The sequence below is a fragment of the Prinia subflava genome, chromosome 6 (assembly GCF_021018805.1).
Source record: "Prinia subflava isolate CZ2003 ecotype Zambia chromosome 6, Cam_Psub_1.2, whole genome shotgun sequence".
In the NCBI taxonomy this organism is placed as follows: domain Eukaryota; kingdom Metazoa; phylum Chordata; class Aves; order Passeriformes; family Cisticolidae; genus Prinia; species Prinia subflava.
Genome location: NC_086252.1, coordinates 3,354,607 through 3,379,491, shown reverse-complemented (window position 1 = coordinate 3,379,491; position 24,885 = coordinate 3,354,607). Strand labels below are relative to the sequence as shown.

Genomic DNA, 24,885 nt, shown 5'->3' with positions numbered 1-24,885 from the left:
GACTCAAGAGCTGAGGCCAATATACTGTGTTGGCTTAAATCCTTATGTATCCCTTGAGATTTCTGCAAGCCCACGGATGTCAGCTAACATTATTTGAAGACAAGCCACTGCCTGACATCCTGTTGACAATCCCACATGTCTATCCATACAAAATTTTAACAGGTGGCAAAGGAAAGTGGGGTACACATTCAGTGAACACACCAAGGGTCTGAGTTTTTCAACATCCATCTCCTTTTAGAGGAGCTGTTTAATTCTGTCTTCATGGAGGCATGTTCTACCTGGTTCTGGTAATTTCACCTTTGGTCATTTGTTGACCAATCTGACTACAGCTTTCCTTACAATTATGGGATTATCAAATATAGCAGCACCATGAAATGCATGTAGTGCATGTAGTTGTTCACATCTTAACTGAGATTTTTGTTGCATTTCAGGGCTCTGCTGGATACCAGGGTTCCCCTGGAGAACCAGGACAACCTGGCCCTCCCGTATGTACCCATTCAGTATCACTGTGTGTGTTACACAGGATCTTAAAAGCATGAACTGCAGTGGGTGGAAATTTTGCAGTTTATCCTAGTTGTTTGTTATGATACATGTCAAATGTATATGTATCTATGATGCCTAAAGCATTTTTAGTTTGAAAAATACTTAATATTTGTTATTATTGTAGTTAATATTAATTACTTTTCTACAGGGACCTCCAGGCCCTATTGGAATGATAGGCCCAGTTGGTCCACCAGGAAAAGATGTAAGTTCATTATTATTCATCCAGTTATTAAAAAATAGGAAGAAAAAAGTTTGTTAAGTGGCAAGACAATAGAGAACATTGAAATTATTGCATTTGACCATTTTTAACATCTTGCTATTTCTCTATTTGACAACATGACTTTAAGAAATTAAATTTGGCTTACATAAGGTCTAATTGTCCATTCCATAAAAGGTTCAATTTTAGCAGGCAACTTGATTGATTAAAAAAAAATAAAACAAACAATAAACCCACAAAACAAAAAACCAACCAACATAAGCATGAAACAGGCTATTTATTTGGTATAAAATAAATTAGCAGTTATAAAGAAAATCAGACAGTAGTGGTAGCTTTCTGTCCCCCCCTTAAATCTTACTGTGGGACTTACAGCCACTGACACCATTGGTCTGTGTCACAGCTGGGAGTCCTGAACAGGTGGAGTACCAGCCAAGGTGCAAACATCTAAAGCTTGTGTCCATTTTGAGTGTTTTACTAAGAAAAATAAATTTTTTGGGATCATCTCTTCCTAAAGGTTGTCTTGAAGTAACTTAGAAATTAACTAGAATCTTGTTAAAAGCTGAGTTTATAAATTCTGGCAGTTGTTTTCCAGAAGGCAGTGACAGAGTGAACTGTCACCCTGAGAGAATGTGCAAGACCACCACTGTCATTGGTGGAAGTTCCACCTGCTTACTCCAACTCACCTTGTTCTACCACAGCTGGTGCTTTGCCAGTAAGTCAAGCAGTAACAAAACACACCAAAAAAATTATTTTCTTTCAACAGGGAGAACCAGGAAGACCAGGCAGGAATGGAGATCGTGGAATCCCTGGATTACCGGTATGGAAAATCTCCCAACAACAATGGTCTTCTAATAACAGGTTTTGTTTTCCCATATCAAGTTAGTCAAGTGAACATAACACACAAGGAACATTGGCTTGTGCCCTGCACACAATAAGTACGTGATTTAATAATCTTTTCATATTTATGTGTTTAGGGTCACAAGGGAATCCCTGGAATGCCTGGGATGCCTGGGATGAAAGGCCAACGGGTAAGTATTGATTATATTGATTATAGCTGAGTTTGTTACTCTTCTTGAATTATGGTATTGCACAATTGTGATCTTTCAGACATCATTTCCAAGACTGAGTCATAGAATTAAAGTTAATTTCTGCACAATGTAATCTGAACTTCCATAACAAAGATTCAAGTTTTTTCTGGTTACCTCATTGTAGAGCTCCAGCTCTAATGCCGAAAAGGGTTCCAACAGTGATAGCATTCATTATTGAAACCATGCCCCTTTGCAGGGCTTAATACCTTGCCAAGGAGAATCAAGTTTTCCAGAATACAGGAGGAATACAATTCACAGATGTGGTTTTACTTTCCCACAGGGTTTTGATGGAAAAGATGGTGCCAAAGGTGACAGTGGTGCTCCTGGTCCAAAGGTAAAAATCTGGAGTGTCATCTTTCTCGTAGGTAGAGTAATTATCCCCATTATTTGTTATATAGCTGTGCTTTGCATCTTAAACAATTATAAAAATGCAATAAGCATGAAAGAAACCCATTTAATATCTCCATGAAAAGAATACAAATCATTCCAAAGGAGTTAAGATGCTCTGAACCACATCATGTCCCCATTTTCCAGCCATCATAAACATGAGATACCAAAAGGAAAGGACATGTCTCGGTCATCCGACTTTCTTGCATAGTATTTTAAAAGCTGAGTCTTTCTGATTTTTATTTCCTGTTTGGTTTTTGATTTGGCACTTGTTCAGACTTCTCAGAACTCAGCTCATGCTGAGGACATCCAGCACCCCATAGAAAGGGATAAAAAAATTGGGCTTTTTTCTGTGTCTCTTCCCCTTGAATAAATCAAAAAATGTCCTCACCAAAGTTCATTTTGTTTTCTCTCTGTAACAGGGTGAAACTGGTCTTCCTGGAATAAATGGAGCACCGGGCCAACCGGTAAATATGTGCATCCTTAAGTGTTTGCTGAGTTGTTCCTCATTCTTTTAACTTTAATTATTCCACCACATGAAGTGGACAATAGTGAGTTATAAGAGCAATGTCTCTTTGCTGAGCCATCTTATTTTAGAAGCCATTTAACAGATTCATTTTTGCATGTTTTCTAGGGACCAAGAGGTCCAGCTGGAGAAAGAGGAAGACCTGGGAATCCTGGTGGCCCTGTAAGTAATTGCAGACATTGTTCTTACCCAGAGGCAGCACATATTTGGATTCAATATGTTGAGAATTCCTTACTTCCTTAAAGCAGTTGTAATGCAAAGGAGTAAAAAACTATGTAGCAGCTCTCAAAATCTCACATGAAAACTTTTCAGTTCCCAGTTAAAGATGTCGCACTTCTAACCCACAACATATTCACCATCCTATATTCTGTTTCACTTTTTAAAATGAATAGATTACATATTGAGGAATTCAGTTTTTCAACATAAGCTCAGGTTTGGCAAAGAGCAGGGAGGAGGAGTGGAAGCAAAGAGTGGCAGAGGATGGCAGAGAGAAGGAAAAAATGCAGTCTCAGAAGTAACTTGTGGGAAATGATAAAATTCCCCATTGCCAGGTTAGAGGGCACATCTCTTGTTCTGAAGGAATTCTTAGTTCACAGCACTCAACACAATCCACAAAGCAGTTTACAGCCAGCACCTTGTTTGTGCAGACACTGCATGACCTGAGCGGAGGGGTTGGTCTAACATGGCTACGAGACAGGCAGCATGGTTTAAGTCATCAGTGTTCATCAGGTTTTTGGAGTGAAATTTAGTCCTTTATGTGAATCAGAAGTAACTGTTACTTTACTTTGAAATACACATCTATTGTAATCTTACTTATTCACACAGACAATGCTTTTTAGCTGTTACTTCCTTAAGAAATTTAATAAGAATGTATTTTTGCATTTTCCTGTCTCAGTGCAAGTCACGTAAAGTGTTGGATATTCCTTCCCAAAATATTTAGTTAACTATTACTCTGGAACTTCTCACGTAAGGAATCCTTGTGTCTTAGTCAACTTACTTGGGAAAGAACAGACACAAAAGCATGGTCTCTGAGTCATGGCCATGAAAGGATGTGGGCTCTGTGCCCAGGGCTGTGCTCTGTACCCAACACCTCTCTTCCTTCTCTAGGGTGCCCACGGCAAAGACGGATCTCCAGGAGCAGCAGGCCCACCTGTAAGGAAACTTTGACTTTCATAATTTGTGTTGCTTTAGTCTAATTACTTCTAGCTGATGTTCTGCAGTGCCAGCAAACCAGAAATTGGTGTGCATTTATTCAAGAATGAGCATTTTATTTAATTATATTTCATAAATGTGTTAAAGGACACAGAGCAATAGGAGAGCTTTAACACTGTAAATCAGGAAATACAAAAAATCCAACCCCAGATTATTCTCAGATAACATATAGATGGGTGGAATTGCTATACTTCATGAAAGTCAAATTTTGAATGATCTTATCAAATAAATTATTCAGCTGTCTGGAGCTGGCAAACATTTTTCTTTCCCATCTGCTAAGAAACCTGAGCATGTCCACTTGTGTTTTAATTGGCCTTCTCTTCTCCTTTTTTTTTTTTTTTTTTTTTTTTTTTTTAGTAATTAGAACCAATTTTGGAAGTTTTTTATAACTTAATCTCCTTAATCATAGACATCATGTTTTTAAATTTAAAACTCAGAAATTCAGCTGAACATGTAAAAGTCAGGGTAACTAAGATGTAGGTGTGATATTTTAGGACTAGCCAAATTTCATCTTTTACAGCATGATTTATATTTGCTATTTTCCAGGTGTTTCCTTACTCAGAGAAAAATCCTATAATCAGACTCTCTTTTTTAACTTAAGATTAATTCCATATGGCTCTTACCTTTTGCATTAATAGTATTTCTTTCATTTTTAAGGGTCCCCCAGGTCCCCCTGGAACTGCAGGATTTCCAGGCTCTCCAGGTTTTAAGGTATTCAACTAAAGACCTATAACTCCATGGGATTTGGTCCTTTCTCTAGTTACACAGCTTATGTCACTCTACATCATTACTTTATGAGCCCTCCTTTTCCTGGCTGCTATTACACTGTTTGCAAGCCTAGAACAGATGTGATGCCATATGCAGCACGAGACAATCCCAATCCTCATCATCTTCATGAATTTGCACAACAAAACACCACTCAGTGGTAGAAACCATTAATTTAATGCCCTGGAGATGACTGAAACGCCTTCATTTTCTCCTTTTACTTTTGTTTTTCCATAGGGTGAAGCTGGTCCTCCTGGTCCTGCTGGTGTTAGTGGTAGTCCTGGAGAGAGAGGAGAACCTGGTCCTCAGGGTAATGCTGGGCCACCTGGGCCTCAGGTACATCAATAACACTTGGGACCTGAGAGGGGCTGTGTCACCTGCTCTTCACAGAGCCCTGGGAGTCCTTTGTCCTGGTCCTGGGTTAGCAGCATTGGTCACTCAGGTATTTCTTTTCCCAGGGCCCTCCTGGAAGAGCTGGAAGCCCAGGAAACAAGGGAGAAATGGTGGGTGCTTTTCACATCTCTGCCATTGCGGCGCTCTGTTGGTGAGGGTCACTGTTTGGACTGGGCAGAGTCCGTCAGTGCCGTTCTCTCCTCATCTCTGTCTGTTGTTCTCTCTCTGCAGGGACCGTCTGGTATTCCTGGTGCTCCTGGTCTGCCAGGAGGCCGAGGTCTTCCAGGTCCTCCAGGTGCAAGTGGAAACCCTGGGGCGAAAGGCAGTCCGGTGAGTTACCAATGTATTTACACTGGCTGTGCAAACAAATATGGTGGAAGCCTAATACCAGTAATAAAACCCATTGATCTTCTCCTGTTCACTTGAAATGGTCTAATAAATTATTTTATAATGAAAATAGGCAACTATTTTTTATAAATATGTAACATTTGGTTTAATATATATAGGTATTGCTATATATACAAATTATATGTAAAATATGTTGATAATACTTAATTGCTTTCCTAAATTATCTACCAATTCAGATACAAAAAAGACACTGCTTGTGTAAACTGGCTATATCAGACAAAATCTGTTGTTTTACAATCCTGTTTTCACCTGTTTCAATTCCCAGGAGCTGAATCCACAGTCCACTAAGCCCCATGAGTTGTACCTGGTCTTACTCTGTCAGGAGGCCCTTTTCTTACAGCCTTACACCACATGTAGCTCTTTGTCAGAGAAAACATTCAGGGGCTTTAAACAAAAGACTCAATGATGACTGAAATAGCTCAGGATCAGACATAAAATTTTACTTAATGGTGTTACAGATTGTATCACTTCTTTCCTTTACTGGATTTTTAAGGAGTCCCATGACTTCCACTTAAATGTTCAGCCAGTGCATGCTGATACATTTGCAGAATGTTAAATTTAAAAAAGGAGTCAATAATTTGAAATATCATGTCTATTTCCTAGTATTTCATTATGTCTAGTAGCTCTAGAACGATGCTCAGTTGCAACTCATAATTTTAATGGGATTTTTTACTTTTTAGGGAGATCCTGGTAAGGATGGTGCAAAAGGAGATCCAGGCCCAAAAGGCGAGCGGGTAAGTGATTTCAAAATGTGTTCAGAGACTTCCTTCAAAGAAGTCTGAACCCTGAATCATTTCCCAAACCTGTTTGGTTTTTTGGAGGCTTCTAATTCACTGATGGGCTTGGTTTCTGTTGTTGCCAGGGTGAAAACGGCACCCCGGGTGCTCCTGGGCCTCCTGGTGAGGAAGGGAAAAGAGGCGCAAATGGTGAACCCGGGCAGAATGGAGTACCTGGTACCCCTGGAGAAAGGGTGAGCTGTGGCACACCACCTTTTGAGCTAAGACAGAGACAGAAAATTCTGAAGTTCAAAATACTTCCAGGAGAAATTTGGCTCCATATATCTTCTCAGCAAATTCCAGATATGAAACTGGGTTACAAAACTGGGGAGATTTTTTTTTATCTAGTTTCTCCTCTGAATTGCAGCTCTTCGATCTATCTCAGTTGAAAACAAATTAATTCTTTCAGTTTTTTATATAGAAGAAGCAGTGATTTTATATATCTGGAAATTTTACCAAAATATTTTTGCTGAGAAGCAATCATAAACTATGAGAACTACAAGGGGAACAAATAATCAAAATTTCAAGATTACTCCTCAGTTAACAAAAGTAAACAATCAAAAGAATTTCTGCTTTGGAAAGTGAAATTAATGTCAAATCTTCTACATTCAAGATATGTCTTTATGCCAACATCTATATTGTTAATACATCTTCAATATCAATAAGCAGTATTGTCAGGGTGTCTTCTGTGTCGAAGTATTTCAACTGCAAACAAGTTTTCTGGCTAGTATATTAAATAATTTTCCAAAAATGTAGTAATTCTCACAGAGGAATCCACAATTTTTTTTATTCAACAAAATAAATAGCAACATCATTACAAATTTTAGATTTCTGTTCCCATCAGAAACAGAGGACATTGTTTGGATCTATTTGTAAGTCCTAACTTAATAATTGATTGCAATACTTGGTGGAACTATGAGGAAACCAAAGATGCATAATGAACTAATTAATCATACTAAACATATAAAGGGGGCTGCAAAATGAAATTTATAGTTCAAATTTCTTTTATAAAGATAATAGAAATATAAATATTAAAACAATACAACAGAGCTCTTCTCAGTATTGAATTAGAGGAAAATAATTGCTCAATACTGAATGTGATTTTTGTTTTTTATAGTACTTTAGAAAACTCATAAATAATGATGCAGGGCCAGCTAAAAATAAGGGAGGACAGGCTATAATTTCAACAGGAACACTACAATCAAAGACAAAATAGTCTGCAGTCCTTACTACAGGGAAATGCCACTTTCATCTTTCTATTTTCCCATTAATTGTCATTATAAGTCTAAGGTAAATAGTTTACAAGAAAACCTAGTTGCTGTTACCTGTGTCACACTGCCTATGATCCATAGTTTGTTCTTTTATCTGGCAGGGCTCCCCTGGCTTCCGTGGCTTACCCGGTAGCAATGGACTTCCAGGTGAAAAGGTATAAATCTTCCTCCAAAAAAATTCCTCCAAACTTCTGGAGAATCCCTGTGAATTTGGATGGACAGTGTCATTATGATGCTGTGAATCTCCGCATGTCTTTCCAGGGCCCTGCAGGTGAGCGTGGCAGCCCAGGCCCCCCTGGCCCCAGCGGACCTGCAGGAGAGCGTGGACAAGACGGAGGCCCAGGTCTTCCCGGAATAAGAGTAAGACAGCACATCTCCAAGAAAATGGGATAAACTCTGTTAGAGATGAGTCATCTGAGCTGATTCAATAGAGGAGTCCAACCAGAAATCCTCTCTCTGAGCTCCTTTAGGCAGTGGTAACACCCATTCACGGTGGGACAGGTGCAGAGTCAAGGGCACTCCCAGGACACTGCCACATCCGAGTCAGGAGGATCTGGGGAGACTCCAGAGCATGCCAGGCCCTGCCCTGAGAGATGCCTTTAATGAGTTAGCACTGCATGATTTTCTGCATTAGCTCTTTACATTTCAGTAAATTCTAACATTAGGTATTGAGGGGGTTTATTTAAATATGATTTTTATAATATAAATAGACTTAGAGTTTAAATACTTAAACTAATGTCTGATTTAATTATTTCAATGCACACAAGTATTATATTTTTGGCTTATTTGTAATTTAAGCAAATAAACTGCTGGTCAGTTTTTTACAGTACATATCAGTAAGATTTCAGAGATGGCCTGTGGTGAAACACTGACAAAATGTGACAATGTCTAAATGTACATGGAACAACATCCTGGGAGCTGTACCAAGAATTAGCAACTCCTAACAACAAATATATTGACATTCAAAAGACCAACTGCAGGCCTCTGGGAGCTAAACAAGATTTTATTGACAATGAAAATGAACTATTTAAAAATACAGCAAAAATAATATTTAGAAATTTGAGCAAGTTAATGAAAAAGTGTTGCACATTGTATTGCATTCAGGCAGAGGTGTGTTGTCAGAATTGTTTAATTCCTTTTTCCTATCTAAATATAGTTTTCCTCACACATAATGAAAAAAACTTTTTGTTGATTAATGTCTGGTGTCTTGTTTGTATACAACTCAGAAAAAAGAATAAACCCACAATGACAGAATTTTTTTACTTTCTCAAATTTTCCCTCTTCATGGAATGAGGGAAATGGGAAGGCTTTTAATCTTTATTAAAGCAGAAGATGGCAAGCATGTAGTTCTTATATATTTATATTTATGAATAGAAACTTAATAATGAACATTGTAAACTGAAGTATGACACTTCTTTTTCCTTCAATTTGCAGGGCTTGCCCGGAATTCCAGGAAGCCCTGGAAGTGATGGGAAACCTGGCCCTCCCGTATGTACATTGTGCAAATATTTTATCCTAGTCCTCCTGCTGACCCAACCCGACCCAACCCATACCCACAGTATGCACTTGACAGGTTGTTATCACAGCCAGATTAATTACCCTCTCCCTGTTTGCTTTAGCTGCCAGAGCACTTTTTATGCTCTATCATTGTAACAGCAGCCTGCAAACCCTGTCATTTTGTGCTGTGTAAAGTTCAGAGTAGATGGGGCATGAGTCACAATACAGAACACATAATGAGTTTTGAACAGTGTTCCTCCCTCACTTAGTATTTAATGAGTCCTGGGAATTGCTCTATTTCACCTCACAGATGCCACATCTTCTGGTTTTTTTGCTTATCCCAGGGTAATCAGGGTGAATCCGGACGCTCTGGCCCACCTGGCCCTCCAGGCCCACGTGGCCAGCCAGGTGTGATGGGTTTCCCTGGTCCTAAGGGCAATGAGGTGAGTGGGATTTCTCCCTTTCCGTGCTGATGTTTGATGAATCAAATGTTAAACTAAATTGCTCCATAGTGGGGTTATCTCACACTGCTGCTTTAGATTGTCCACTGACCAGAAACAAGTACTTCAAATGTAATCTTTCTTTTCTGTAAGGGGGCACCAGGCAAGAATGGAGAAAGAGGCCCTGGTGGACCACCTGGACCACCTGTAAGTTTTGCTAATATTCGGGTTAATAATGACACAATATTAATAATAACTTGATGAGTCTTATAAAAATGGTATCACTCTCTAACCATAGCCTGATTTTTTTCTTTGAATAGGGTCTTGCTGGGAAGAATGGTGACGTTGGCCTTCCAGGTCCTCCAGGACCTACTGTAAGTGTGGTGGGCCCATCTGAGGCAATGATCGAGGTCTGGTAGCTGTAGATAGACACTGGGATTTTAGCAGAAGGAAGATACTTTTAATGATATATAGAAATCTCCTTTCATGAGGACAAATAAAAGAGCTCTTCTTTGCCATTATTTTAATGAACAAAAATTCAAAAATTTGGTGGGAGAAACTTGAGTCAGGTATATCTGATTGAAATGAAAAGTCAATTTAGAGCTCTTGATCTTTTCAAGTAGAAGTGTATTGTTGCTCCCTTTAATGTTTATGGCATTTCAAGCTGCTATCAAGTTAAAATGTGTCTGCTGAATCACATCTAAGAGTTGGAGTGAAAAGAGCAAATACCACAACACCACCACACATCAGTTTTTGAGCTTGTGCAATGTTGTCATGAAGTCACGATAAGGAGGCACAGATTAGAGGTGGTGTGGAGGTGTTTGTGTGCTGAAGTGTTCTCAGGCAAGTTCACGGATTTTCTTCTTCATTTGTTTGATTTTAGGGTGCTTCTGGGGAGAGAGGAGAACCAGGACCAGCAGGCCCACCTGGCCTCCAGGTGCTGTGTGTTTATTGTTTTCTGGTTCCTTTTGACAGACTAACACAAACACAAAATTAAAAAAAAAAAAAAAAAAAAAAAAAAACAGAAAAACAGGCATCTGAACATTTACATTGGAGTGCCAGATATCATCCATTTGGAATATAATAGAATTATAACAGATCAACCACTTGACAAAAGCTACTGCATCACAGATCATTGCAAACCAGGTGGTTAGCTGAGACTGTGTCACCTAAACCCTGTAGCTATTGAGTTGGCACCTTCTTTCTGAAGGACTGGAATGAGTTGGCCACACATCTTTGTGTCAAAACCAAAAATCTGAAGATGGAAAATGCATAACTTATCTGTGCAACATGGACAATACTGTTCCTTCATATAGGGATTGCCTGGTGGACCAGGACCAGCTGGGGAGAATGGAAAGCCTGGAGAACCAGTAAGCAATAATTCCTTTTTTTTAAGTAACAAAAAATTTATGAGAAGTTCTTCTTAAATTATATTTCCAAATTCAGACAGCTCTCAGCTCTCCTCAGAGCAGCAAAGTCTGATTTGGGGAATAATAGGGGGGAAACAGGATGCCAACCACAATTCAGATGTACTAAGTAAAGTTCATGGATAACTTACACTTATTTTCTCATAACCAGGGGCCAAAAGGTGATATTGGAGGACCTGGATTCCCAGGCCCTAAGGTAAATAATAAAACATATTTTGTAATGACATAAATGAATTAACAAAATATGAGCCTGAAAACAAACAATAACACATTTTTTTATCACAGGGTGAAAATGGTATCCCAGGAGAACGTGGTGCACAAGGTCCTCCAGGACCTCCTGGAACAAGAGGTGGACCAGGTCCTGCTGGCACAGAAGGTGCCAAGGTACCCACAGAATTTCTTCCTTTTTTGCTATTCTGCTACCATTTGGGTTAATTTTGTTTTTTCTAATTATTTTTTGTTACTCCTTAGGGTCCTCCTGGCCCACCTGGTCCCCCTGGAGGCACAGGACTGCCTGGCTTACAGGGGATGCCAGGAGAAAGAGGAGCTTCTGGAAGCCCTGGACCAAAAGGGGAGAGGGTAACTCACACACACTTTTAATTTTATGCTAATTTGATATTGGCGTCCCACAAGGTGCTGGGTTTGTCCATCACTTTTGTGATGGACAAAGTCTGTCTTCACTTTGGCCTCATTTCAGAGGTGCACGTTGTGTAGCAGCACTCTTGATTTAGCAATGGGATGTGGGTCCTAGATGTTGAAAAGTATGGGGGTTTTCCCTCAGTTTGATACATGATAGGTATTTTGCTGCACTGGAGCTCTTGGGGCCCGGGTACATCAAAACTTTTCTAATTAATCTAATTAATGATGAGAATTGTTCATACCATAGGAAGACAACTTGGCCTGGACTTCCTTCTGAATCAATGTGGATGTTTTTTTCCTCATCAAAAATGTAGTATCTGATGCTGAATAATGGGCAGAATATCATCCCCAGTTTCATTAAGGAAATTTGGCTATTGTGAGACCCTCAGTATGACATCCTTCCCCCCATTTAGGCTCATCTCATGCTTCCTTTATGCTCATGGTTTGTATGTCTTGAACCTTCCTAGGGAGAACCTGGTGGTAAGGGTGCTGATGGCCTTCCTGGTGCAAGAGGAGAGAGAGTGAGTATTTAAATATCCAACAAATTATCTGTCAGCCTTACACAGCCAGCTCTTGGAACATGAGTAACCTCACAGGGAATAATGTTATCTAGGACAGCTAAAGTTGTAATCTCATTGTGTTTCATTCCAGCAGTGCAAATCTGGGTCTGTAAACTAAATTAGCCATAATAGTAGTTTTTGTGATTACCACTCCTTGGGTAAATGTAATGGAATTTTTTTGAGAATGATTGTAGTTGACTAGGACAATGTTTTAGGGGAAGAAATATGAAAGAGAAAATCTACCTGATGTTATAATGAATCACAAAAAGACATCGATAATAAATATTCTCATACAGAATACTCCTACAGGTTAGCAAAAATGATATATTTATACATCTATATAGCAATACACATAAAATAGACAGTTGAAATATATACCTCTATCAAATCACTACCTGCAGGCAGTATATACATGAAAGTAATGAGGGATGACAAATATACAAATGCAGGTTGGTTGAGTTGGAGGAAATATAAAAAATTTATTTCAGACCATAAGGTACACATTAAATTTTTAAGAAAGAAATCAGGGAGCTAGTCAGGAGATGCTAAATATGTGCTGAATAATCGACTATCTATCTGAAAATTAGGACAACAGGTCACTTTTATTTTATACCATTGAAAAAGACCTATTAATTTCAGGTGGTTTTGGATTATGTTTGGATGGTGGGGAAAAGAAAGAATCTCTCAGCTGGAGATCTCTCACACTGCACAATGGTGTGATTTCAGAGCATCACTCCAAACATGGTGTGCAAATGTACTTTGGCACTGCACACTTGCTTCATCTAAGTATCTTTGGCAATCTGTTTACACCAGAACATAAACACTATAAGTCAAAACAGAGGAGTTAACACTGTCATACTTTGATACAAAATACATAATTTTCTAATTTTCCAATTGTTTAGGGCAATGTAGGTCCCATTGGTCCTCCTGGTCCTGCCGGCCCCCCTGGAGATAAGGTAAAGCATCCTCATAACAGGGTTTGGACTGTGAAGAGCCCCAGGGTGGCTGTTCCAGGGGAGGAGCACAAACACCCCGTGACCACCCTTGTTCCTTGCAGGGAGAGACTGGCCCAGCAGGCGCCCCTGGCCCGATGGGTTCCCGTGGAGGTCCTGTAAGTGACACAACCTTTCTTCCTGTGGAACTTCACCATGGCTCCCCTTGCCTGCTGCAGACTTCAGTGCTGCACCAAACCTATCAGCAATTCATGTGGCTTGGGCTGTAAATAAACCAGGCACATTCAGCTGCTGTTGGCTCTCAGGATTTATAAGTGCTAAAGGCTTCAGAAAATCAGGGCTTTTAACACTGCAAAGGGGTCAGAGGGCTGTGGTGGCAGGGCAAGGCAAGAGTGTGAGCAACAGTCATGTCTGTCTTGATTTAAAGTAAAATTTTAAAAATACTCTTTCTTGTATTTATTTTCTTTCTATTTACCACTTTGGCATCTCAGTTGAACACCACGGATTGTGCTCAGGGTTTATATAGGTGTAGCTGAGTTATGTTTATCACATTTTAGATAATTATCAGATAATGCCTGAACAGTTGTGTTTAGCACTTTGGACCAACAGTTGTTTTGGATCAGTTGTTTGGGGTTTTTCCTCCAAAGGCTGGTAAGACACAGAAAGTTCAGCAGCTTTAATAGCAGCCTTCTCTAACCTTTAAAGTGAAGTTTATCTTTCTAGCACCTTCCATTGCTGACATGTGGTTTTCCACAGGGTGAACGAGGAGAACAAGGTCTTCCTGGTCCTGCTGGCTTCCCTGGAGCCCCAGTAAGTGTCTACAGTACTCTTCCTGTGCTAGGCACACACAGGGCAACATGGCTTTGTCCTTCCCCTCCTGCATTGGTGGGACAGTAGAGTTCGACTGCATTCACACTTCATTTAATATTTAAATTCCCTTCAGAAGAGTACCTGGATAGTGCTTCTTGTCACAGTATCATCTGCTTTTCTGAGTGGTAATATAACAATATAATTTTTCTACAGGGCCAGAATGGGGAGCCTGGTGGGAAAGGAGAAAGAGGCCCCCCTGGTCTAAGAGGAGAGGCCGGACCCCCCGGAGCAGCAGGTCCACAGGGCGGCCCTGGTGCCCCAGTAAGTGTTTGCTGTTCCTTGTTGCTGCAGAGAACTTTCTTCAGCCCCTCCTCAGCCTCAGGGCCCAAGGGCAAGGAGATGGACTGCCTGAAACTTATTCACACCTCCTGTAATTTTAATCTCTGTCAAATAATTTGCTTCATTTACTTCCTTCCATGTAGGGTCCACCTGGTCCCCAAGGAATAAAAGGAGACCGTGGATCTCCTGGCGGGCCTGTGAGTATCTCTTCAATTTAGTCATTGCTAGATGCCTCTATTACAATAAATGTGATGTAAATGAAAAATAAGAACTTCAATGACTTTAGTATTGGCAGTTCAAGAATAATTAAAGTGTTCTAGAAGGAGTAATTAAAGTTGAGGTCTTTAGTGATCTGGTTTATATGTATTTTAATATAAATAAGGTGCCAAAATAACTTTTGACACAATGACCCAAAGCTCTACGATGGCTTATCTCAACAGTTACTATATTTACTTGCCATCTTTGCCATCTTTGAAAAAAAAAAAAAAAAAAAGAGATGACTTATGTTCTGTTTCAGGACATTTAATTCAAGTTTAAAACAAAACATGACTGTCATTTAAACTCAGCAGGTGTGTAAAAATCAATTTGTTCCTGTTCTTCCAGTCTCCAGAAAATGACAACTAAAAGTATTGATCTCCTTTAGGGTGCTGCTGGTTTCCCTGGTGCTCGTGGTCTACCTGGTCCGCCTGGTAACAATGTAAGTTGGTTTATCCCCTTTTTCTTTTAGTCTTACTTTGTAAGTCTTACATTTAGACATATATTAATATATTAAAATACATTATACAAAAGCATTCTAAATATGATGGTTGTACTTCAGGAAAAAAACCTGCAAAAATAAGTTTACCCTCCTTATGGTATGGAATAGAAAGTAGGATTTTAATTAAGGTACCATTAAAGCCAATGCAATTGTTTCCATTCATTGGCTCAGCTAAGATTGTAATGAAAGACACTCCATTCTCCACATGTCCAAGACACCATATTAAAGGCATGTGGCAGGAGTGATTCAAGAAAGCAGAAGGGCCTGCTCCTGTTTCCAATTTCTGTGGTAGAGCCATGAGCAAGGAATGTGTACCCTGTGTTGGAAGCATTACAGGCACTGGGCATTCAGAATGTGCAGGTGTATGTCCAGACAGCAGGGGTAGAAAATACCAGCTGTGAAAGTGATACATGAAAGGATTCTCTTACAACACCAGATCAGATTTGGGTGCACAGGGCTGGACCCTAAACCTGCCTTCAGGCCATGACTCAGGTCTGGCTCGCTTTCACAAGACCAGTGCCAGTACATGTCTGCAGCTCACACCTTCCTTCTCAACACTCTTTCCAGGGCAGTCCAGGCCCCCCTGGTAACGCAGGGCCGGCAGGCAAGGACGGGCCTCCCGGACCCCCCGGTAGCTCTGGTGCTCCTGGAGGTCCAGGACCCGCTGGAATCAGAGGTGAGCCCGGCGCACCGGGAGAAAAAGGGCCCCCAGGAGCACGAGGAGAAAGGGTAAGTGTCTCTTCAGCCAGGGAGTGCTCCACCAGGAGACAGGGATTACGTCTGTCCGGAGCACGCAGTCGCCTATAGAATGCTGAAGATGCTCCCACTGACTGAAGTAACCTTTCCTGGAACAGGGGGCACCAGGAGAGCCAGGACCCCAGGGCATCGTTGGCGGCCGGGGGAACACGGGTCTGCCAGGCCTGCGGGGCCCCAGCGGCCCGCCCGGGATGGCAGGGGCCAAGGTGAGAGCCTCCACTGCACCTGCAGCTCAACCCCCACACAGCCCCAACCCAGCAGCTAAACACAGCCTAGAGATGCAGAAAGTGCTGAGAACAGCTGAGACACACAAAGGAATGAATGTGTTCAGGGGTTTAATGCTTTTTAGTCCAGAGATGGGAGAATTTACAATTATTTGTGCTTGCATGCATAAGATCAGGCTTTAAAATGTCTGGTATCCAGCTGCTGCGGGATGCAAGGTTATAATATAATCTTTCAGATTATATTATATGCATTATATATCTAGGAGTATGTTACCCACTTCACACACTTTGGGAGGGTCATGAGGCTGTAACCTCTCCCAGGTACAAGAGCCAAGTCATAGTCTCACCTACCACTAGTTGCTTACCCTTGCTTAATTCTCAATATTTTTAAGTTTCTTGCTTAAATATTATGACCCAAGCAGAAAAATACCCTCACCTCCCCTTCAGAAAAGATGGGGTGAGACTTGGTTTGTGTTTTATCACTAATACAGTCATAGACCAGCATTTTTTTGTTTAACTGCTTTGGCCACTGTTTTTTGGGCACATAAGAAGAGACATACCTGTTTATTATTTCTTAGTTGTCAGTTAATGAGGAATATTCGATGGCCTTGCATTAGCAGCAATAAAAAGAAACCAGTTTGGCCAAGTTTTTCTCTCTTGTTTTGTGTATTCACAACCAGCAAACCCACATTGGCCCATCACTTTGTTAGGTTTCCTTCAAAATCCCTGCACAGTTAATAACATGCAAGATACACTGGTACCTCCTGAGAACATTATCTGCAATGGAATCCTTTCCCTTTTTGTTCAGGGTGAAGATGGTAAACCAGGCACCAACGGCATCCCGGGAGAACGCGGCGCTCCTGGTCCCCAAGGTCCAATCGGACAGAGAGGCTTACCTGGAGAGCCTGGCAGAGATGTGAGTGCACGGGACTTCCCTGCTAGCTTGGGAGAGACAAACGGGAGGCTCTGGGAGCAAATATGCTTTAGGGCTCACAAGGCCTCCCTCAAGAGTCTGATGGCCAGGGGCCTGGGCAGATTCTGCCCTCCTGTAAGTGTGGAATCCTCCTGTCCCTGCCATCCCCTTAACTGCACGGGGACATCATCTGTCTTGCTTGGAACAGGAGACTGCCCTGCCTACAAAATAACACAGATCTTACTGGTCTTTTAGGAGCCAGGAACTCCTCGTTCTTGGAAACTCTTTCTTTGAGGAACATTGTTCCAGCTTACTGGGGAACAAGCTGTCTGCTGGTCATGCAGTTTATGAACGAACTGTGCCACTCTTGTTTTGCAGGGTAACCCTGGCTCCGATGGCTTGCCTGGACGTGATGGGTCCCCAGGAGGCAAAGTAAGAATTCACCAATATCCTTAGACTGCCCAATAAATGAGACATGACCTACAGGGCAATGTCCGCCACAATGTATGTCATGGATGTGCTATGTAATTTGTTCCTTGAACCTCCTGTGCTCCACTGGTCACCACTGCTCAACTCCTTGTGTTGAGTTCTAGAAAACATGATATTCATTAGCCCTTACTATCTGCAGGGTGACCGTGGTGAAAGTGGCTCTCCTGGCCCTCCAGGACCCCCTGGCCACCCTGGACCTGCAGGCAATGCAGGTGCACCTGGAAAAGCTGGTGAAAGAGGATTCCAGGTAAGACCAAAGTAAACAGGTTACTGCTTACTTACGTACCCTTCCTACGCAAAGTCCATTTCAGGCAGGAATAGAGAGGAAGTTTTGAAGAGTCATACATTTGTTACTGTCAGAGTTTCTTGACATCAAAGACCTGTTCTATAAGAATATCCAGAGGAAAGACATCTCAGAGTTTATGTTGTCACAGCTTACAGAAATTAAGCTTGAAGTTCACGTACTCCATAGGATGCCAAAAAGCGCATCATCCCACCAGGCCCTGTCCTAATTTCCATCCCATCTGGTGCTCATGCAGCACAAGCAATGTGTTATTTATTTAAACTAAGGGAGTAACTTTGGAAGCTCTCAAGTAATTTCTCAGGAGTGCTGACACCACCAGAGCAAGCCCCGAGCACCTCACTGAGAGAGGGAAAAAGGGCTGCAGTGCCTGCAGGCAGCTGAGAAGAGCTGACATTGGTACAGAACTGGCCTGGCCAGGATCCTTGCTGACTCCAGTGTGTGTGGAGCCTCCCCTTGTTTTCCAGCACCTGCTGGCTGTGAACATACAGCTTATGTGGAAATAAAGAGATGGGCTGGGCAGTTCCAAGTGATCCACACCTCTTCATTCTTACCTTGTCACAGGGTCCACCTGGCCCTCCTGGCTCTACTGGTCCTGCTGGTGCTCGTGGTCCTGCTGTAAGTCACATCTAAAGTATTTGTGATCCATTCACTGTTTCCTGTTATATGGGCAAGGCTCTTATCTCCTGTCCTCCTCTTATTGCAAATCTACTCCTACAGGGTCCTCAAGGTCCTCGTGGTGATAAAGGTGAACCTGGTGAACGAGGCAGCAATGGCATAAAGGGTCACAGAGGGTTTCCTGGCACCCCCGGTCTCCCTGGCCCTCCTGTGAGTATTTTGCACTGGATGGGGAACTACAGCTGATCTTGGTTTCTGTCTTTAGGCCCCAGGTACCTAATTAACCTTAGCTAATTTGATGGGAATCTATGTAAATTTGATTGACAGATGTTTCAAAATCCAGATTCCCTGAATTAACCTGCCATAAGCATAATTAAAGAACTGGAAAAAGCTGTTGGGAAGTAAAGATGGGTTTACTATAACCCTTTCAATAAAAACTTCTTATATATTCATTTATAATATAAACAGGCTATTCCTGATTTAATTAGGAAAGAGAGAAGTAGGGGTTGAAATGTCTATATCTATTAGAAATCTATCCTAGACAGACAACTAAAGCTACTCAGAGTCCAAATACCTCTCTTCTGCCATGTATCTTTTATAGAAAGTAATACTGGGGCAAAATGGGCAGGAAATTGCAAACTACTGAATTGTAAATGTGCATTACCATTCGAACATAGCTAAGAGAATTGAAGGGCAGGAATAGATAGGTGTGCCATAGATATTTATGACCAGTAAAGGTTTAAGAAGGGATGTGTTCTGGAAAAAACCTACAAATTCCCCTCATGATACAAGTGAGAATCAAGAAACCAAAGCTCACTCAATTAACATACCAAAGATGGCACCAATACCAGCCTATTCAATAACACAATAGAACCTGGAGTCTAACACATAACATGAGAAAAAAATTTGATAAATTCTTATTTGATGATCAATAATTTTTAAACAAATGGCTTAGTTCTTTGCAGTGCACACACAGAGCAAATTTGTAAATGCATTTGAAATCTTGAATGTTTTTCAAATTATTTAAATAGCATTAGTGGTAATATTATTAAAACTGCAGCATTTTGGCTGTAGCTACATTTTCTTATGAATATAAGAGTTCATCCAAAGCTCATTGGTGTCAGTTGGCTTTCTTGCATTTTGGATATCACATCTCTATATGAAAACATATTAGACAACCTTCAATATTTCTTTTTCTGATTAAAGAATGGCCACCATTCTCTCATATCTGACATAGCCTTTTTATAAGGATGTGTTTTGTATATTCTTGAAGATGTTTTCAGTGTCTTTATCTAAGGCACATCCAACTAGTTGCACGATATTACCAGGAGGTGTTTGACTGACTTTTCCTTTTTTCGCAGGGTCCCCTGGGTCCACAAGGTGCAATTGGAGGTCCAGGAGCTTCAGGTGCAAGGGTGAGAAAAACTCCATACTCAGCCTAACTGCAAGGAAAATTCGGGCTGTCTAGCTGATATATACATCGATACAGATATAATTTTTAATTTGCCATCTTAACAGACAGCAGCTGAAGCAAGGAAAAACGCCTGATAAAACAGGCAGAAATATTTGAAATATCTCACTAAGTATTTCTGAATTATCTGATAAACTATTTTGACCATACTGTTTGTGTTGTTCATTGTTTTAGGGTCCCCCAGGACCAGCTGGGCCACCTGGAAAAGATGGCACCAGTGGCTACCCAGGTCCAATTGGTCCTCCCGGCCCCCGGGGCACCAGAGGTGAAAGCGGCCCTGCAGTAAGTAAATGGTGCCAACTCACACAAGCAGATCTTTGGGAATATTCATAAAACATAGGATGCTCAGCTCTTTATGTATCCCCCTTGGAAACTCTCTATTTCGTGGACAAGGTTTGTGGCAGGAGGTATCTGGCTACCAAGGCTAAACCCAAACCCACGCAGCTCACCTGCAGTTCAGTGTAACTGTTGATGCACTGGGTGCTGTATTGGTCTTGGCTGATCATGGACTTTCCTGCCTACAACGGGATCTCCTCTCCCTGCGGAGCCCAGGCTCCCTTTGGGCCTGGGGAGCCATGGAATGGGGATCCTCCACTGCTCCAGAGAGGCCAGAGCTGCAAAGGTGTCACCATCACCGTCACCTCCTACAGCCAAGAAATGCTCATCCTCTGAGTTTTAGTGCAAAGGCTTCCTTCTCAAAGCCCAGACATAAAGACAGTCAAACTGGACAAAATGAGGGGAAAAAATAAAATCCTAAGAAAATAAAGGCCTGGAAATCTAACAGATGTTTATACATCTGTATAATTAATGAATAAGTAAACTAAATATCTGTGTAGGAATTCTCATTTTATAAGACTAGGGCCCACACAGACTGTTAGTTTTAACCTGTTTGCTATTTATTAGGGTCCACCAGGGCAGCCTGGTCTTCCTGGTCCTGCTGGTCCTCCTGGTCCGTGTTGTGGTGGTGGTGTGGCTGCCCTGGGTGCTGGTGAGAAAGGTCCAGTTTCCTACGGGTATGAATACCGAGATGAGCCCAAGGAAAACGATATCAATCTGGGTGACATCATCTCTTCAATGAAATCCATTAACAACCAGATTGAAAACATCATTAGTCCTGACGGGTCCCGGAAGAACCCAGCTCGTAACTGCCGAGACCTCAAGTTCTGCCATCCCGAGCTCAAGAGTGGTATGTTTAGATCTTACTTTCACCAGTGGTAGCAGATCTTGGGGATTGTTTTGGGGTTTCGATTTTTCTAACTTGAGTATTTAAATGCAAATATCTGCCATAAAAATTTGACTTTTTTTCAAACAAATGTCATGAAAAAGATGATAAACATAACAATTTTAAACATTAATTAACCATGCATTTACACAGAATATATATTTGACTTCAACTACACTTGTTGTGCTTAGAAGTGAACATATGTTTAAACAATTTTAGGAGAAAAAAAAATTACAAGTTTTAAATTTATTGCAAATTTCAGTCCCCTTACAGAATTCACATGAACTCAGTATCTTTTTATGTCATCTTCTTTTCTGTGGCATCTCTTCTGTCAAAATTAATAAATTTCCTGATTTGGCTCAGAAATCTGGCATAGAAATAAGGTTTACCATCACGCAGTCAGATTCTTCTCCAAATACACTAAGCCCCTTAATATTTTTCCTTGTCTCTAGGAGAGTACTGGGTTGATCCTAACCAAGGCTGCAAGATGGATGCTATTAAAGTCTACTGCAATATGGAAACTGGTGAGACCTGCCTCAACGCTAACCCCAGGACTGTGCCAAGGAAAAACTGGTGGACCAGTGCAAACAGTGGAAAGAAACACGTTTGGTTTGGAGAGTCTATGAATGGAGGCTTCCAGGTGAGAGATGAGCACAGTTAACAGCTCAGGCTGTGCATCACAATATACTAAAAAATAATTCTGAAATTAAACTGAATGAGACAATTAGCATATGAAAAAAATCATGATGATCCCTAGACATGATTGAACAAACACTCTTGCCTTTGCTGGTACTCTGCAGTTTAGCTATGGAGATCCGGAGCTCCCAGAGGATGTCTCCGAAGTCCAGCTGGCCTTCCTGCGCATCCTCTCCAGCCGTGCCTCCCAGAACATCACCTACCACTGCAAGAACAGCATTGCCTACATGGACCACGACAGTGGGAACGTTAAAAAAGCTCTGAAACTGATGAGCTCTACAGAAAGTGAGATCAAGGCTGAAGGAAACAGCAAATTCACATACGCTGTTCTGGAAGATGGCTGCTCTGTAAGTAAACAGGAATTTAGAGGAATTCCCTCTAGAGGACTAGACCCATAATAAAGGAAGAGAGCTTTGCATAGCCTGGGTAAGGAAAGGACACGGCTACAGCTAGTAGGGGGAATCTAGATCCTGTACCAGAAGTGCCATTCCTGTAGCAGCTGTAGGAAGTGAAGTGCACTTCCATTTAAATCTATGCTTTACAGGTATCTCCTTGCTATAGTGTCAGTGTCAGGGAAGTCACAGTCACCAAGTTTTGATCCATCCCCTGTCAGCTCTGAAACTAGTCACACCAAACCAGGGCCATCTGGTTGAAGCCATGGGCTATGGTTATGGGAAGGGGCAAACACAGTCATTTTGCAGATCCAGCATTGCCTCTGCTGCCCCTTAGTGCAGTGGAAAGTACTGGAGCGGAGCAGGAACATCCCCGAGCGTGCTGCTCTGACAGCACCTGCAGCCTTCTCCGTAGCAAATGGACAACACTAACGCTGTCCACACGTTCTCCCTCCTGGGGTCATTTCCACAGAGACAGCAACCAGTTTTCAGCAGGCTGAGAGGGTTTGTTATTACAGCAAGAGGAAATCTGAAATCTGATCATCATGTCTCTAACATTTCTTCTCTGTTTAACTTCACAGAAACACACTGGTGAGTGGGGTAGAACAGTTTTCGAATACAGGACGCGCAAGACAATGAGGTTGCCGGTGGTTGACATTGCACCATTAGATATTGGTGGTCCTGATCAGGAATTTGGCGTGGACATTGGCCCAGTCTGCTTCTTATAAATCAAAGATCCTGCTTTCTCTGAAACCCCAGCAAACAGATTCACACTCCAACTGTGCTCCTTTGTTTCAGCTAGTACAGATGCCCATCTGTATCCCAGTTATTTATTAACAAAATTTCTGGGGGAAATATCAATTTGATATCAAGGGTTATTTTTTTTTTGCTATTACACAAAGTACAGTAAAAATGCTTTTTTGTTGCTCTATTTTTTTTTTTTACCAAATTCCATCTTCGAAACATGTCTCCGTGGTGCTATAATAAAACTTCAACACTTAATAAAACAACACTGTGTTCTATTAGTTGAATGTTAGCAAATTTACAAAGCACTGATTGCTCCCAGTACCAAAGTTTACCCTTCTTTCCAAGATGCAGTCCATAAAGCTAGAACGACCTCCCTGTTTCAACTACCTCAACATGGACAGAAACTGGGATGTGTCTGATGAGTCAAACCAAAAATCACTCAAAACAATCAAAGTGCATTGGACCCAGTGGTCAATTCCGGGGATTCATTTGGTACGAAATTGTCCATTTCTGTACTGATTAGCTGTGAAAGGTACAGTTTATTTTAAGAGTTTAATACCTTAATGTCACTAGTCACCATGATTTTATTGTTGGATTGTATTCTGTTGTCAAAGGTGCTTCTCTACTTTCCTGTCATTGCTGGTCAAGACCACTAAAATTAGGGAAGTGTAAAAGACTAATATGATGGTGCTAATGTATTTTTCACTCCTAACTCTGCAAGTCAGGGTTATTGACTTGCTCAAAACACCAAAAAGGTAAAGGATTTAAAGCAATTGTAAATGTCTCCTGTCAAAGATCGTCATTGGCATGTCATAGTTGAGAATTTTCTCCCTTCGCTCTGTAAAAGTCAATAAAGATGCAAAATCGTGAATTTCTTCTGTCACATTAACACATTTATAGTGTTGAAGGTTAACCATCTTTGTAAGCTTTTATATGGTCGTTGGTCTATTCCTTACAGAGACACATAATAAAATATCTTAATAAAATTTCTTGTTTCATAAAACCGACTTCTTTTTTGATTTTACTGTTTGCACCTTCGTTCAAGCAAATGAACGAGGCGTGTCAGGACTCTGGTACTGGAGGTACACAGGGTGTGCTGACTGGGAACGGGGCTGCGGCCGAGCCTCACCCCTAATGGGCCACAGCTGTGTAGGAAGGGGGAGCCCAGCAGAACCGAGCCGGGCGGACACAGAGCCTCTAGAACCGAGCCAGGCAGGAGCCTGAAGGATTGAGCAGGCGGGACGGAAAGCCTGAAAGTCCGGACGACTTTCAGACAAACGCACCGCTGCCATGTGAGCGGCTGGGGACTCGGGAAATCGGCAGAGTCCACTCTGCACATCCCGCTGCGAATATTCCAGAGGAAGGCGCCCGCAGGAGAGCGCGCGGGATACGGGGGCGGGCGCTGCGCCCTTTGCGTAGCGGGCAGGAAAGAGAGCGCGGCGCTACGCACTTTGCGTATGTGCTGTAAGAGAGAGAGAGAGCGGCGCTACGCACTTTGCGTATGTGCTGTAAGAGAGAGCGCTGCGCTACGCACTTTGCGTATGTGCTGTAAGAGAGAGAGCGGCGCTACGCACTTTGCGTATGTGCTGTAAGAGAGCGCTGCGCTACGCACTTTGCGTATGTGCTGTAAGACAGAGAGAGCGGCGCTACGCACTTTGCGTATGTGCTGTAAGAGAGAGAGAGACAGAGAGAGAGAGACAGAGAGAGACAGAGAGAGAGAGAGAGAGAGAGAGAGAGAGAGAGCGGCGCTACGCACTTTGCGTATGTGCTATAGGAGAGAGAGCGGCGCTACGCACTTTGCGTATGGGCGATAGGAGAGAGAGCGGCGCTACGCACTTTGCGTATGGGCGATAGGAGAGCGGCGCTACGCACTTTGCGTATGTGCTGTAAGAGAGAGAAAGCGGCGCTACGCACTTTGCGTATGTGCTGTAAGAGAGAGAGCGGCGCTACGCACTTTGCGTATGTGCTGTAAGAGAGAGAGCGGCGCTACGCGCTTCGCTTAGCTGGTACGGAAGAAATAGAGTAAGGTTTGCTTATTTCCTATAGAA

At 41.8% G+C, this 24,885-nt stretch overlaps 1 protein-coding gene across 1 annotated transcript in view; it reads left to right on the top strand.

Annotated features, from left to right (window-relative positions):
- The window catches only part of COL3A1 (collagen type III alpha 1 chain), a 49,163-nt gene extending 25,323 nt beyond the window's left edge, over window positions 1-23,840 (top strand). The window contains exons 7-51 of the mRNA XM_063399919.1: window positions 432-485; window positions 692-745; window positions 1,524-1,577; window positions 1,735-1,788; window positions 2,129-2,182; window positions 2,658-2,702; window positions 2,870-2,923; window positions 3,869-3,913; window positions 4,631-4,684; window positions 4,976-5,074; window positions 5,197-5,241; window positions 5,363-5,461; window positions 6,220-6,273; window positions 6,402-6,509; window positions 7,688-7,741; window positions 7,848-7,946; window positions 9,021-9,074; window positions 9,428-9,526; window positions 9,677-9,730; window positions 9,844-9,897; window positions 10,407-10,460; window positions 10,840-10,893; window positions 11,102-11,146; window positions 11,236-11,334; window positions 11,422-11,529; window positions 12,057-12,110; window positions 13,052-13,105; window positions 13,207-13,260; window positions 13,859-13,912; window positions 14,126-14,233; window positions 14,395-14,448; window positions 14,895-14,948; window positions 15,576-15,737; window positions 15,863-15,970; window positions 16,797-16,904; window positions 17,280-17,333; window positions 17,530-17,637; window positions 18,256-18,309; window positions 18,412-18,519; window positions 19,671-19,724; window positions 19,955-20,062; window positions 20,684-20,966; window positions 21,455-21,642; window positions 21,803-22,045; window positions 22,672-23,840. Coding sequence (XP_063255989.1) covers window positions 432-485; window positions 692-745; window positions 1,524-1,577; window positions 1,735-1,788; window positions 2,129-2,182; window positions 2,658-2,702; window positions 2,870-2,923; window positions 3,869-3,913; window positions 4,631-4,684; window positions 4,976-5,074; window positions 5,197-5,241; window positions 5,363-5,461; window positions 6,220-6,273; window positions 6,402-6,509; window positions 7,688-7,741; window positions 7,848-7,946; window positions 9,021-9,074; window positions 9,428-9,526; window positions 9,677-9,730; window positions 9,844-9,897; window positions 10,407-10,460; window positions 10,840-10,893; window positions 11,102-11,146; window positions 11,236-11,334; window positions 11,422-11,529; window positions 12,057-12,110; window positions 13,052-13,105; window positions 13,207-13,260; window positions 13,859-13,912; window positions 14,126-14,233; window positions 14,395-14,448; window positions 14,895-14,948; window positions 15,576-15,737; window positions 15,863-15,970; window positions 16,797-16,904; window positions 17,280-17,333; window positions 17,530-17,637; window positions 18,256-18,309; window positions 18,412-18,519; window positions 19,671-19,724; window positions 19,955-20,062; window positions 20,684-20,966; window positions 21,455-21,642; window positions 21,803-22,045; window positions 22,672-22,818 — 3,804 coding nt within the window. The 3' untranslated portion in view covers window positions 22,819-23,840. The remainder of the gene's footprint in view (window positions 1-431; window positions 486-691; window positions 746-1,523; window positions 1,578-1,734; window positions 1,789-2,128; window positions 2,183-2,657; window positions 2,703-2,869; window positions 2,924-3,868; window positions 3,914-4,630; window positions 4,685-4,975; window positions 5,075-5,196; window positions 5,242-5,362; window positions 5,462-6,219; window positions 6,274-6,401; window positions 6,510-7,687; window positions 7,742-7,847; window positions 7,947-9,020; window positions 9,075-9,427; window positions 9,527-9,676; window positions 9,731-9,843; window positions 9,898-10,406; window positions 10,461-10,839; window positions 10,894-11,101; window positions 11,147-11,235; window positions 11,335-11,421; window positions 11,530-12,056; window positions 12,111-13,051; window positions 13,106-13,206; window positions 13,261-13,858; window positions 13,913-14,125; window positions 14,234-14,394; window positions 14,449-14,894; window positions 14,949-15,575; window positions 15,738-15,862; window positions 15,971-16,796; window positions 16,905-17,279; window positions 17,334-17,529; window positions 17,638-18,255; window positions 18,310-18,411; window positions 18,520-19,670; window positions 19,725-19,954; window positions 20,063-20,683; window positions 20,967-21,454; window positions 21,643-21,802; window positions 22,046-22,671) is intronic.
- The last annotated feature ends 1,045 nt before the right edge of the window (window positions 23,841-24,885 follow it).